At 40.5% G+C, this 15437-nt stretch overlaps 1 protein-coding gene across 1 annotated transcript; it reads left to right on the top strand.

The window, feature by feature from the left end:
• On the top strand, positions 1-11754 carry UCHL1 (ubiquitin C-terminal hydrolase L1). The gene is made up of 9 exons (XM_063108354.1): positions 1-87; positions 203-214; positions 662-790; positions 3579-3729; positions 5958-6043; positions 6123-6170; positions 6923-6989; positions 8381-8439; positions 11317-11754. Exons 1-9 carry the CDS (start codon positions 55-57, stop codon positions 11401-11403), a joined length of 672 nt encoding a protein of 223 aa, XP_062964424.1. The 5' UTR covers positions 1-54; the 3' UTR covers positions 11404-11754.
• Positions 11755-15437: the final 3683 nt, after the last annotated feature.

Below are 15437 nucleotides of genomic sequence, written 5' to 3' on the forward strand. Positions count from 1 at the left end.
CTCCGCTCGCTGTTTTTCCTCTTCGGGTCGTGGCTGTGATTGCATTTCGTCAAGATGCAGCTCAAGCCGATGGAGATTAACCCTGAGGTGAGCGCCAGGTGCACCGTTGCCGGGGGGGGGTGCAAGGCTGAGGCTCAGCCCTCGCAGGGTAGCCTTTTCGCCAGCTCGTTTTATTTTTTTTTATTTTTTCATTGCCTTCCAGATGCTGAACAAAGTGAGTGGCGTCTCGCGCTGTCGCTGTCCCCCTCCCCCGGGAGCGCCGAGGCGGAGGCGCCCACCGACTGCGGCTGTGGGCCCGCACTGAGCCGCGCCCTGCGCGCTCCAGAGGCTGCCGGGCGCCCTCCCTCTGCCCCTGCATTTGGGGGGTGACTGCGAAACCGGTCAGGGGGGGATAAAGGAACCTGCGCCTAAACGCGAGTGGCGCCTGGTGGAGCTCCTGAGGGCGTGGCGCGGTCCGCGGGGACGCGGATACCCGGGCTTCGCGGGAGCCACGTGTGGGCCGCGCTTTGTGCTGTGTCATCGCGCCCGCAGGAGTGGAGGGCGGGGACTCCTTCCAGCCCCGGTGGGGTCGCGGAGGGCGCGCGTTCTGGCTCCGCCCCTTGGAAGGTGCCCTTTATTTGCCTGTCCCCGTGCGCCTGGCCGTCTTGTCTCCTCTCCGCAGGTGCTGGCCCGACTGGGGGTCACCGACCAGTGGCGGTTTGCGGACGTGCTGGGGTTGGAGGAGGAGACTCTGGGCTCGGTGCCAGCGCCTGCCTGCGCGCTGTTGCTGCTGTTCCCTCTCACGGCGCAGGTAGGGCGTGGGGCCTGGGATGTGCGGGTTCCCGACGGCACACACTGCTCCCAAATCTGTTGTTGAGGGCTCCCCTCGCCTGTGCGCCCGGATATGGGTAAACGCCTCCTTCCCTGTAGGGGATCGGGGACGCGCCTCCCAGGGAGGAAGGTACCTACTCCTTGGGGCTCCTGTTGCAACAGCGCTTATTGTCTCTATGCTCATCCGTCCAGAATTGCATTAAATTTGGAAAAGGAGTAGCATCTCGGTTCCATCATCCCAATTATCCAAGGACAATTCATCCTACTCATGAGTGCCCTTGGATTTAGGCTTTTCTGAGCCTGCAAGTCTGGGGAGTAGCCGGTTGTTTTCTTTGAGGGCTGTAACCTGTCAGCGCATTGGTTCTCAGTCTTCCACCTAGTTGGAAAACGGAGGGGGATGGACTTGCCTGAAGCACAGGGAAAAACAGTATGTTCTCTAATTCTCCACCTGCACGGCCTGGGTTTCTGATGGACTTAAGGGATTCTTCCCACCCTTCCATTCCCTACAACATGCACACTTGGTTTTTAGTCTCTTGAATGTGCTTTTTTAAGCTTAATCATTTGTGTAGGGTTTCTGTGCAGGAACTTCCTTCCACCTCTACCATCTTTCCTCTCTGACCTTGTAGCTAAATGAAATAAGTGGGTATTAGGACAGACACCGTTTCATTTCTCTTTGAGGGCCTTCCTCCTTCAAGTGTGCATGGATATAAAAACGTATAGATGGCGTATTTGTTGTCTTGTATGGAATCCCAGTAATTAGCATGGCATTGTCGATCTTCTATTGCTGTCCCTTGACCCCTGACTGGGAGTGGTTGAAATTGGCTTTAGCAAAACTTGGGGCTTCAGCATTTGGGGCATCACTCCAAACAAAGAGCGAGGTTAACTGAAACATCATCCTAAGGCTAGGTGTTCTAGAAGCTTCCTCAGCCCACACCAAGTCGTATGGGAAGTTCCACTCCTTCCTCCTAATAAATGGGCCGAGTCTTGTGGGTTAGAAACACTTATGACAGCTGTCAGGATAATCTCACTGCCATGCTTTTATTGCTAAAGCTTATCCTTCGGCAAGAAGGGAGCTGCCAGATTATTATCAGTCAAATTAGTTTCCACGCTGAACAAATCTAATGCTGTCTCTTACCTGAACCTCTCACAGAGCTTTTTTATTAGAGCAACCATGATGACGTGGAGGTTTTGAGCAAGGCCTCTGGGAGGCAGTGGTGCAGCATGTTTGCTTTTCAAAGCTCGCTAGTCTCCTTGTGCTGAATCCAGAGGATCTTGTTAGCGAACATTCTAGTTTGAATGGCTTATGTTTGAAAGAGCTTGATACTATGTCCTTTAGCTGCAGTCGAATCAGATTTATTTGAGCACCTATTCTGGTACACAAAATACTTACTGGGCAAAACACTGAAGCAAATTTAAAGAAAAGTTGAGATTTATAGGTTGATTTCCAAACAAGTTAATGTTAGTTTAGAAAGTATCTCATTTTGATTAAGGGAGTATTATGATTTCCTAAATGGGCCACTTCTAAGACGTTAATTTTAAGTGATAGTTAAATCTTTACGCAAGTGTCTCCATGCAAGAGCTCAAACAACCTTAAAGAATGGTGCTATCAAGTTTCTAAATTTTATCTAATTAGCCCAGAAAAGTGAAAACCCTTAATAGTCAATGAGTAACAATTTAAGGATCTGGTAGATAAGAAGTGAGAACTTCCTACAAGTTGAAGTTGATCTTGTGGAACATGATATCTTCTCTGCTAGTGCCACAGAGCAAGCTTAAACTTTTGTTCCATGTACAGTAATGCAAGGCTACTAGAACTGGAAATATGCTTCTAATGTTCTGTTTGAATGTTGCTGGTTATAGAAAATTGGTGGTTCCAGAACATTTGCACCCTGCTTTTAACTGAGAAGTGATAACTTTTAAGATCTTTAAAACCTGTTAGTGAAAGGTCCACACAGGGTCACTAAATTACCATACAAAACACTAGTGGGCACTTTGAGGCAATCTATCTCCTAGTCCCATTCATTTACCAGTTTCTACCCCCCTCCCCCCCAAATTGCTAAACTTTCTTTAAATTAAACTGTATAGCAGGCAAGGACAAAGTAGTGTCACATATTTCCCTTGTAGGATGAGGAGTTTTTGTAAAATCCCAGCCCAACACCCTTTTTATAGGAAGGAAAGACCAGTTGCCTTTCCTTCCTAAGAAAAAGCTGGGAGGGTGGTGGTGGGGGGGATAGTTGATTTCTTTCGCTTGCTTCTTTCAAAGTTAAGGCTTATTTTGCTGCTGTTTTTGAACAGAAGTATACGTGGACAGAATAGGACTTTAAAGAATAGTGAAATATATATAAACCAGCTGGTGTTCTTCCTGGGCATTAAACTGACCAAAGCTCGATTAGGATGCCTATGTGAAATACAGCTGTTTGTGTTAAAGGAAGAAAATGATGAACTGGTCCACATTTTCTGACTTCATGATACCCTCTATTTCAAGCTAAAAGTCTGCAGTGGTGTCTAGACAGAGTTTTGGGCAATATCCAAGGCAGTTGCTGCACTGCAGCATCAGGGTGGAGTCTTATACCTCTTAGAGCCCCATGGGCTGGTGGGGGTGTGGGAGGCGATAAGACATTCTCTGGGCATTGGCCAGCATCTAGAACCGAGGCTGCTGGTCACACATCCCACTTGCGTTTCCATTTAGGTGGTAGGACTCACTGTGCTGCCATCTGTTCTTTGCATTTTCGTTTTGAGATATAAAAATGTTTTTTTTTTTATGTTCACAGCATGAGAACTTCAGGAAAAAACAGATTGAGGAACTGAAGGGACAAGAAGTTAGTCCCAAAGTGTACTTTATGAAACAGACGATTGGGAACTCTTGTGGTACAATCGGCCTTATACATGCAGTGGCCAATAATCAAGACAAACTGGAATTTGGTAAGTGGGGTTTGAGGTCAGTCATCCTCTATTTAAACGGGAAACATGGACTTCAAAAAGTAAAGTTTACTGTAACATTTCATTCCAAAAACCCCCAGGGTCTGTTCAGCAAAGTCATTGCCTTAAAATATTTTTGAAACCTGTTTAGTCATGGCTCCTACCTACCCAAGTGTAATCCGTGAGTGAATTCTGATGGTTTCTTTTGAGGTGTGGAAACTCATTTCCTGAGAAGCATGGTTTGGTGCTTCCACCTGGAGTGGTAGGCTGAGCAGCTGCTGGCCTCTCTGCATGTGCCCTTCTGTTTGCCTGCAGCTTCAGTGGTTCTGAGGTGAAGGAAAAAGACACATGAGGGCTGGTTACTGTAGTGATTCTCATGTGCTGCTATTCAGTTCTCAACAGTTCTGGAGAATTAGAGATGGTGTTAAGCCAGAAAATATCAACAATTTGGACCTGTCTTTAATGGTTCTATGTCTCATAAGCAACAGGAGAACCAAAGCAGCTTAAAGCAGCTGAGTGTGTAGAGTGTGAAATTTCCCACAGGGAGGCATAGCAGCAGGTGGAAAACTTGAACGACACAGCTGTGAACAAAGTCAGGTCAAGGGCGGTAGCCCACCTTCAGTGACTGCTGTGGAACATAGAGGAGAAACTGAGTGTGACCGCAGAAGCTTGTCAGAGGCACCATTAACAACACTAAAATATGTTAAAATAATATGGCTATTATGTATGACTTAGGCCAAGGATCAGCAAACTTTCTTAAATCTGTTAGGTTCTGAGGGCCCTGTGGTTTCTGCGCTTGTAGCACAAAAGCAGCCATAGACAAGATGTGAACCAATGGAGGTGGCTGTGTCAAAACTTTGCTTACACAAATAGGTGACAGTAGTTTGACTCCTGAGGTTGGCTCAATTGAATAACTTCAACTAATAGTTTGCCTTGTTCTTTACAGCAGGTCAATTACTTTTTTTTTTTTTTAACAAGGGAAGTATGACTAAGACTATTTTCTGTATACTTTTGAAATTAAAAAAAAGACTTGTCATAAATATCTGGATCTTCTAGAAGTTGCTTTTTCAAATATTGACTTTACTGAGCCATATTAAAAAGTTGATCCTTTCTATTCTTTTTAATATCCTTCACTTTATTTGGCAGATTCTGTTTTCAGAAAGATCAAGCTTTCCAAAATCAACTATACTAAGTGTTCATCCTGCCAGTGGCCACTGACTATACCTTAACACTAAAATGTCAGTATTACTTTTAATTTACACATAAATACCTGGAAAACTTTGACAGTTTTTTAATTAAGCCAAAAAACAAAACCTTTTTTCTCTTGAAGTAGAACTTACACTTACATTACTTAAAATTTTCCTATATTGATCCTTTCTACTTCTTCTGTAGTAAGTCTCATTTTATTTGGAGTACTGTGTTCCTGAGGTCAGCGATACTATAACTTGTAACTGTGGTAATGATGGTACCAAAGACTTAATCTGACAGACTTCGTCACAAAGTTAAGAGGATTCCTGTCACTTCCAAATTTTAAAATGGTCCTCATTTAACAAATTTAAGTTTAGAGCTGCAAATTCAAATTAAGGTCTTTTGAAATATAAGTTGCTCTGGCTATAGCTGTGTGATCAGCTTATCCACATTGAGCAGTAACAAAATGCTTATACCAACGGTAAGCCAGTCAGTTTTCTCTGAGTCATTTGTTTCTAAGTCAAATGGTTCTTCACATTTTTACTTAAGATCTTTATGTTAATGTCTATTTGGATAATTGAATTTTCTACCCTCAAATAAAAATCTTGGTTTGGGAACCATTATTAGATTAGAATGTTATTGTAGCATTATATATACAACAGATGTGAACTGTGCATTGGTATATGCTATAGACGAGGCAGTTTACAATGCATATTACAAACAAATAAGTGCTGTAAGAAAGTGATAGGAGATTTGAGAGATGAGTGTGAGGTGAGAGGGGGAAAGTCAAGATTGTAGGGAGCAGAGGCAAGAAGGAGCTTGGCATGCTGGAGGAATGAAGTGGGCATCCTGGCTTAAATCAGTGAGTAGGGAGTGGTTGGAAAGAGGCTGGGGAAAAGGGACAGCTGATCTACGTCCTTGGAGGCCATGTTAAATTTCCAGGTAGCCCAACATGACCGGCTGTGCAAAGGCTTAGGTCAGCAATAAATGTGTCCCCATTTTTGCTATTTTATCTATACTAATATGTACATTTTTTTAAAAAGAGGATGGATCAGTCCTGAAACAATTTCTTTCTGAAACGGAGAAGATGTCTCCTGAAGACAGAGCAAAATGCTTTGAAAAGAATGAGGTAGGAAGAGAACTTCCAGATCATTGCTTTTAAATAACTCTGGAGATTTTTTGTGCTAATTATTTTCTCTTTTCTGCAGGCCATACAGGCAGCCCATGATGCCGTGGCACAGGAAGGCCAATGTCGGGTAAATGCAAATACATATCAGAACCAGGCTGCTCAGGTGCTGTCTGTATTTCCACTGAAACATGTGCAGGAATCTTTTACTGGAATATAGCAAATATTATCTACCTAAGGCCAATTAATGCCAGAAAATTTTACCAAAATAATGCCTTGACTGGACTGTTCATAAAAATGGCTTGAAGTCTTAATGGCAGTTGAAATAGTCTTGAGTAAATTACAACTGTTAGTATTTTGTTTAGATCTAAGTGAGTCTTACAGAGTAACACCTCTCCTAGTCATTAAAAATTTCAAATGTCTTCTCACAGTGTGGGGAAGAATATTATTCTAGTTGGCATAGCATATACCAACAAGGACTGACAATTTCTAGAAGGCTTAAGTATACCATAGGTGAACAGAACCTCTAAGTCAACTGCTATATTGAAGTCAGACAATTTTGTGCTTTATAACTACAGTTGGCTCTGCCACTTTCTAGTCTTGACCGTGGGTAAGATGCTTATCTTCCCTAAGCCTTAATTTCCTCCTCAATAAAAAAAATCATGTAATAGTAGCATCCACATAGAGTTGTTTTAACATTTGCAGTATTTCTACCTTAATGGGCTACAATAGGGCATAGTATGTAGGAAGAGTAAATATTAGCAATAATTTTTAAAAATGCAAGTTGGTTCAAGAATATTCCACTTCAATTGCAAGAGAATTTAATTTTAAGAAGTTTTACTTATATATACTCATTCAAAAAAATGTCTTAACTCTCTTCAGGTAGATGACAAAGTGAATTTTCATTTTATTCTGTTTAACAACGTGGATGGCCATCTCTATGAACTTGGTATGTGTCACTCTGTCTTTGGAATCCAATATAATTTCTTTGCATTCTTTCAGACTTATTTCTCTTTACAGTATTGGCGTGTGACATTATGACACTTGGTGTATCATTGTTTGTGAAGCCAGAACAAGATATTCTCATGAGGGCACTTAATGCTTTATCATACCCAGAGCAACACCCACCCGCTCCCTGCTCCACCTCCAGCCAACTGACATAGTGAATGGCTTTAGTCACAAACCGGAATAGAGTAGATCAGATCAGTAGCAGTTCAAGGCATATGTGTTTAGACTTCTTGTCTCTCCTCCCCCAAAGCATCCCCTAGTATCATCTCTTCTAGGCAAGGAATACTTCTAGAAAATGCGACCTTATTTGTGCAGAAAGAATTTGGATGTGCTGGAGTAATTTCTAATAGCTGGTTTATGGCAACAAAACAGATTACCCATCTTATAAAATTCATCCCCTTTGTATTAACGGAGAAAGACTTGCAGTTGTGTTGTCTCAAGTTGAGACACTACTTACGGGCTAACAAGGGCAAAGGAGACTTGGGGGCAATTGGCAGTCATTGAAGGGCAAATGAATTCTCAAAGTTTTCCTTCTTGCCTCTACTTTTCTTGTACCCCAGAGACTGCATCTGAGTTTCGCTCTCTGGTCCTTCTCGAGAGATGGGGGCACAGTTCCCTCTACTAGGCTAGCTGGATTGGGATTATGTGATTTGTTAATTGTAGATTAGAATTGCCTGGGATGGATAACTAGGACAACTTGAACCTTGTTTGCAGCCTGTTACTTCATAACCAGGCTTCCCTTTGTGGGAGTGGCAGTGGTATTCAGATGAATCTAAAACTTCCCTCTGGCTGGGCAAGCACAGTAGCCAAAAAATGTGCAGAGAAAATTGACATGCCTACATGGGTGACCTTGGAGGACATTATGTTAAGTGAAGTAAGCCAGGTACAGAAAGATAAATACCACATGTACTCATTCACATAAAGAAGCTTATTAGAAAGTTGATCTCATAGAAGTAGAGAGTAGAATAGTGGTTACTAGAGGCCGGGAAAGGTAGGGAGGATGGGGAGGATAATAAGAGGTTGGTTAACAAATACTAACTTTTCATTTGGATAGGAGGAATAACTTCTAGTGTTGTATAGCACTGCGGGGTGACTATAATTAACAATAATTTATTGTGTATTTTCAAATAGCTAGAAAAAGGATTTTGAATGTTCCCAGCCCAAAGAAATGATAAATGTTTGAGGTGATGAGTATGCTGATTACCCTGGTTTGGTCATTACACATTGTATACATGTATTGAAATATTCACACTGTACCCCATAAGTATGTACAGTTATTATGTGTCAGTTAAATAAAAGCAAAACTTGACATGCCTGGCTGCTTCGTTATAGATGGGCGAATGCCTTTTCCGGTTAACCATGGCACCAGTTCAGAGGACTCCCTGCTGCAGGTAATCTTTGGAATGCATCTTTCTCCATTAGGGCCCACATTTCTTTAGCCAAATTGTCTATTCTAAAGTCCTAACACTCTTTCATTACAGTCAGCTTGTCTGGGTTAATAGTAGTCTTTAGGGCTTAAAGATTATCTTAGTAATTCTATCTACCTTATTTTATAGCAGGTGGTTTTAAATAGGATCCTTTAGAGAAGGATCTGTTCTGTGTGCTGTGTTTAGTCCATAGTTAGAGTTAGACTGAAAGCAATGGCTTTACTTCTTGTGGGATTAAGGTGATCATCGCCTTCCTGTCGGATTACATCGTGGTTAAAGACTCAAGTAACAGTAACCTGACACTTTCCTTATTCTTCTAAGACTGTTGGATTTGGGTCAGTCTTGTAGGTAGTATACTATGGATTCTGGTTAGGCAGTTAGATTCAGGACTTTTTTCTTCCCACGTGATTCACTGTTACAGTACAAGAGAAGCAGATTTAAAACATGCCTGACAAGAACTGTAAGATCCAGGATCACTGTAACCATCCGGGTACAAGTGACTACAGAAACTTGGATTCAGGGCAACAGTTGTGGTAGACCACTGTAGGCCTCTTCACCCTAAAAATGAGTCTCTATAGAGTTGAGTCAATTTGCTGTTATAAAGAAAAATTGCTTAAATATGATAAAACACAAAATGCTGTTAAGATATAACTACTTCATCTAATTGCTAATTTAATAGTTAATGATTACTGTTAGTAGTGGTAATAATAGTTCATCTTTTTTGAGCATTTAGTTTGTGCAGAACAGGGGTTGGCAAATTTTTTCTATAAAGAGCCAGATAGAAAATATTTTAGGCTTTGTGTGGCACATGGCTCTGTTGCAGGTATTCTGTTCTGCTGTTGCAACTCTAGAACAGCCTATAGATAATATCAATGCATGTGTGTAGCTGTGTTCCACCAAAATTGTTCACAAAAACAGGCAACAGGTTGGATTTGGCCCACAGGCTGCAGTTTACTCACCCTGTGTGAGGTGCTGTTCTGAGTGATTTTTACCTTTTGTAGAATCCTTTTAATAATGCAATGCAGTAGGTAGGTATTTCCCCATCTTACAGATGAGGAAAAAGGGGTAGAAAAGTTAGGCAGTACCCAAGGTCAGTGCTTAAATGGTAGAATCCAGGTTCAAATCTAGACAGTTTGTATCTAGAATCTGTGCTCTTAACCACTGTACCATGTGACCTTTCTTTTTATAATAAACCTGGAACATCACAGACCTGATAACCTCAAGGTGCTAGTGGGCCAAATTATGCCACCCTAGGAGGGAAGGTCACTTTCTCTAGTCTGCTGTCATACACACCTGAGATCAGTTAAAGCTAACTCTTGGTATACAAGAGGTATATGGGAATAGTAGTGTGAAATGAGTAATAGGCCTACAGAAGTCAGATGATGGGGATTTGCACGAGAGAGTTAGCATTTACTTATGGAAGAGAATAAGAACAAAGGCAGTTTCTGGTCTTTGACCCATTTGGGGAAAAGACTCTGGTCCTTTCAATAAAGCTTTTAAGGTACATGCTAATTCATACCTAACACTATATTAATATCGTAAAAATGTGCCCCACGTAGGATGCCTAAAACTTACATGAGGTGTGGGGAAGGTAAACCTTTTTGTTTTAAACCAACAAAAAAACCCCACAAAACTTTTTTCATTAGAATCTCATTTAAAATTAAATGAATATAAACCAGCATCTTAATAGTGAAAATTATTATTTAAGACTGGTTCTATATGGTTAAAGATGTTTTAGCTATTTAAACTACACACTAAATTAATTATTGTTAAACTGGAGGTTCATTCCTTGATCTTTAAAACAAAACAAAACTGGTGAGAAAATACATAAACTTAACCCAGGTATCGTAAACTTGAATGAATTAGGTCATTGCTCATTTTATTTTTTTACTGCTTATTTTCTGTGTAGGAGACAAAGCTGTCTGTTTAGGAGATGGCTAATCTCTTTAAAAGTACCTCTTTAATATTGAAGGAACATCAGTTTGCGGAAGGAAGGTCTAAAATATTAAAAATTCTGAGAGAATAAACTGTAGATGTTAAGTCTAGATCTCCTTTAGTTTTTAAATATTCTAAAGCAGGAATAAAACTCCACCGTGGTTGATGCCTTTTAAAGGCCAAACTCATTTGAGTTGGTGATTTCAAACTTAAGGACCTGTGTTCCATTACTATTCTATGTCACAGAGTATTCCCTTTCTTCTTAAAGGTCATATTTAATGTGGTTTCTGCAGCTATCTTTGGACTAGACTTTTTGCAAATTGAACAGAGTGATTGTTACTATCTCAAAGCATTTAAACCCTAGAATTTGGTAAATAACATTGAGATCTAGTTACCATTTGTAATCTAGTTCTTAGAAGTAATACATGTCACTCTATCAGAAATCTCTAAGAATCCATCATTTGTACCTGGAATAACAGATGAACTTTAAGGCTGTTTTGTAAAATGTTTATTTGGAAGAAATTTGTCTCTGGGTATTTCTGAGTTAGAACTTTTCTTTTATACCTTGTTATAGAAGAGAGATCAATTTTCTCTCTTGTTTAGATTTGTGGAAAAGAGCATTAGTAGTTTAGTTTTCTTGCCCAAACCAGGCACAAGGTGAAAGAAGCACGGAGCCATTTGGTGGAAGTAATAAAGGAGTCAGAGCTTCTGAAGTCAAATCTGTGATTTGTATCTGTCTTTCCCATCACTTGATTTTTTTTCTTTTGCTTTAAGCCCTTATTTTCAAACTTAATTAGCTTGATCAGGGTGAACTTTGAGCATTAATAGGCCCTGGAGGTACTTTAGCTTTGAAACTTTCGTTTGAGCTGTTGCTGCTTCGATAGTAATGACATTCCTCCTTTTCAGGATGCTGCCAAGGTCTGCAGAGAATTCACTGAGCGTGAGCAAGGAGAAGTCCGCTTCTCTGCTGTGGCCCTCTGCAAGGCAGCCTAAAGCCTTGTGGGAGGGACTTGGCTGTTTTTCCCTCTTCCCTTCAACGTGAAAGTATATACATACCCATGCAGTCTAAAATGCTTCAGTACTTGTAAAACACAGATGTTCTCTTTAGGTTCTGCAGACATGCTCTTCCCTTCAATCACATCGAAGCACTGGCAGAGCTCAGCTGTCGATTGAGCCAGGTTTGGTGTTAGCTTCAGATGGCGAAGCATTTCTCCCCATTGTATGTCTTGTACCTTAATATCTAATGCTTTAAATGGCCACTTTGGTTTGTGTTTAGGCCTTGGATGTGGTTTGTTTGTCCTCAAAAGGAATAAAACTTTTCTGCTGCTAAGAGATAAGCCTAAACTGGTTCTCATTTTCTTTTATCTTTCCCCCAAATGTCTTAAATTATTTTGATAATACACAAACATGTCATCCATATAAGCAACTCATATAGCTCAGGTAAGAAGAACACCGTAAAAATGTTATTGGTTTAGCATATCTCTAGACATTTTTCTATGCATTTGTATTCCTATGCGTACTTTTAGAAGCTAATTTTTAAAAAATTTTAAGTAGACTATTTTGAACAATTTTATAAATTTTTTTCCCTTGGCAGCTGGCTAGTATGGGGATCTGAGCCCTTGACCTTGGTGTTAGCAGCACCATGGTCTAACCCAGTGAGCTAACTGCCAGCCCTTTTTTTTTTTGTGGCCAGCCAATATAGGGATTGAACCACTGGACCTTCGTGTTATCAGCACCCAGGCTCTAGCCAGCTGAACTAACCAGCCAGCCTTCAATTTTAGATTTATAGAAAAATTGAAGATATTGCAGAGTTCCCATAAACCCATCACCCAGTTTTCTGTATTGACATCTTATCTTAGTATGGTACATTCATTTAATGTACCAGTATTGATACATAGCTATTAATTGAAGTTTATAGCATATTCAGATTTCCTTAGTTTTTACCTAATGTCCTTTTTCTGTTTCAGGATCCCATGTAGGATACCACTTACATTTAGTCGTGTGTCAGTTTTTCAGACTTTCCTTGTTTTTGACAACCTTGATAGTTTTGAGTGATACTGGTCAAGTATTTTGTAAGATAAAGCCCCTCTATTGGGCTTTGTCTAATGTTTCTCTGATAATTAGACTAGGGTTATCGGCTTTAGGGAGGAAGACCTCAGAGGTAAAATGCCATTTTCATCATATATAAAGAGTACATACCATCAATATGATTTGCTACTGTTGATATTGCTCTTTGTCACCTGGCAGGTACAAAGAGGTATAGCATTTCTCAAGTTTCTCCACCATAAAGTTATTCCTCCTGCCCTTTCCATACTATGCTGTTCAGAAGGAAGTCACTATGCAAAGCCCACACTTAAGGAGTGGGGATTTATGCTCTGCTTCCTTGAGGGCAGAGTATCTATATAAATTATTTGGAATTCTTTTGCATGGGAGATTTTTCTTTATTCAATAATTTATATCATTATGAACTTAGGTATCTTATACTTTGGGTTTATACTACAATCCAGTACTACTTGTTGCCCAAATTGTCCCAGCTTTGGTCATTGGGAACTATTTCAGTCGGCTCCTCTGTCCCTTTGACACTCCAGTGAATGTAGAGGTTTTTTTTTTGTTAGCAATTCCTTTCTAAAAATTAGGTTTTTTTTAAACATGCTTTTGGCGTTTGTTGTTAAACCTTACTTTATAGGTAAATGTATCCTTGTTTTATAGATACGCTTTAACTAAAAATTAAATGTGAGGACATTTGTTCTCAACAATTGATACTGGAATGTAAACGTTTCCCTCCTAGTTACGTGAATTAGGGCAGTGGGGAGGAAACTCCATGCTTCCTGCCTTTACTGTGATGTTCACTGAAGAACTCTATCCTGTCTGGCGCCAGGAATCCAGATAACTCGGGTCTCAGCTCCCATAAGGATTTTAGCTCTGATTATTTGACGGTGATGGTAACTCTGACTCTAACTTCTAAGTAAAGGATATCTTAGTTCCTCAGAAGAAAGTGATCACATCTATTGACAGTGTAAGAACTAAATACGCAGATTCAGGTGATTCTAGTTGCTTGGAGTTGAAGCTAGAGAGATGCATTTTAAATTCTATCTTGGCGTGTGACCTGTTTAAAATCACCTTGAAGATTGACTTAGGGGACAGGAAGCAAAACGAGGCTCCTTCCTGCTTTATAGGAGCTGGTAAAAAGATTGTTTTTGGCCTCACATACAGATTATACCACTGAACATAACTAAGATTTTATACTTGATGTTTGAGAAGCATATTTAAATACTTTGAAACTCTAGTATGCCTTAGCATGCCACACCATTGATGGATACGAGATAGGTAATGTAGGTAAGTGATTGCAACCCCTGAGGTGTGGAGAAATTTCACTTTCAGTGAGGAAACATACAGAGGTAAGTTTACATGCCCGAGTTCTTGTAGCTCATCACTAGGGAAACCAGGACTTAGACTATGGACTGAATACCTGAAGGTAACTATCCTGGGTTAGGAGTCAATATCACAGGCTCTAGGGTTTATCACGCCTGATTGACCTCTGCTTCTGCCTTTGTAACTTTGGGCAAAGGAATTATCCTCTACCACATCTATATTGTCTCATGTGTAAAAAACACAGTGAAGATGTCTGGGAAGGAACTGGCCTCTAGGTTTCATCCAGTACCATCATTTTTCCCACTGCTCTCCCTGGGCCATCAGCCATGCACAACCCAGGGGAGACCATCCACTTTTTACTCCATGTGAAGGCAGTACCTCCTGGGGTTGTGTGACTCAGAGGACCTTATTTCTCCAACAAACCCTCTTAACATTTTGGATCATCAAAGGTCTGTGTGCAATTGACTTCTTCCCTTAATTCCTTATTCCCTAAAATGTTACTTGTCTTTGGTGATGCAGGTGATGTTGTAGTGCTTTCAACAGGCAAAGCACCTGAGGCTAAGTATCTTCCTTTTTTAACACCTAAAATGTATAATTGAGTCTTTAGGTTATAGATCTACTCGGTATAATACTTACTGAAAGACCCATGAACCTGGAAAAATCTTCACACATAAAACTGGCGAGATAGTTTTGTAAAATGTGTATATATATATATGTAGAAAAGACAGGACTATGTGTTTAAGTATTTTGCACATTTTACCTAGTCATGTGAGTATTATTCCCATTTTGCAGATAAAAACTAAGGCACAGCTGAAGCTTAAGCAACTAGCCGACAGTCATTTGATTAATAAGTGATGTTGCTGAGATTCAAACCCAAGCAGCTGTCTAAGAGCCCACGATAATCAATGATCATTCCCGAGCAGAGGGGAATTTAACAAAGTGAATGAAGGTCCAGCTTTACTGCCCTACACTTTAACGGCCCCTTCCAGTATTCTGGCTTATGTGTCCTTGTAAAATTTGAAATGAGACATTTTTGTATCTTTGTTCTCGAAAATATAGGTCTACTCCTGTCTAGATGTTGAAATTATGGGTGATTTTATATTCTCATTTTCCAACCTTTCTAAAATTACCACACTATTTTTATAATTAAAAAAAAGCCTGTTTTTCCCCTAGGGCTGAGAATTCTGCCATGAGCTCCTGCTGGTTAATTCTAGCTTACTTTCAAGTTTCTTCGATTTATAACTGAAGTCAGTGCAGCTTACAGTCACACAAGGTTTCCTATCCAGATTAAGTGTAACTCAGTGAAACAAAGCACCACAAACTTCTAAAAAGTTTTTCAAGAGGCTTTGTTATAGGGCTGCTTTAGAGCTTAAAATAATCACCTTTATGTTCTCCCAAACCTCAACTTCTTTGGAACATGTTCAGTTTCCTGCATATCGTGCCGTGTTAAATAATGACATGCTAATTTGGCAGAGTTACTCTCTTGGTCCCCCTTGAATGATGTGATCTTTCAAATTCATTAAGTTGTTCACCTGTTTGATTTCTTGACTGGGCTCAGCACTCACTGCAAAACAAGGTGTGGTTTGGCATAGCAGTTAAGAGTGGGCTGCTGTGAATTGCCTGCGTAGTCAGACTGCCTGGTGTCAAACCTGGCT

This window comes from Cynocephalus volans, chromosome 9 (assembly GCF_027409185.1).
Source record: "Cynocephalus volans isolate mCynVol1 chromosome 9, mCynVol1.pri, whole genome shotgun sequence".
Taxonomy (NCBI): Eukaryota; Metazoa; Chordata; class Mammalia; order Dermoptera; family Cynocephalidae; genus Cynocephalus; species Cynocephalus volans.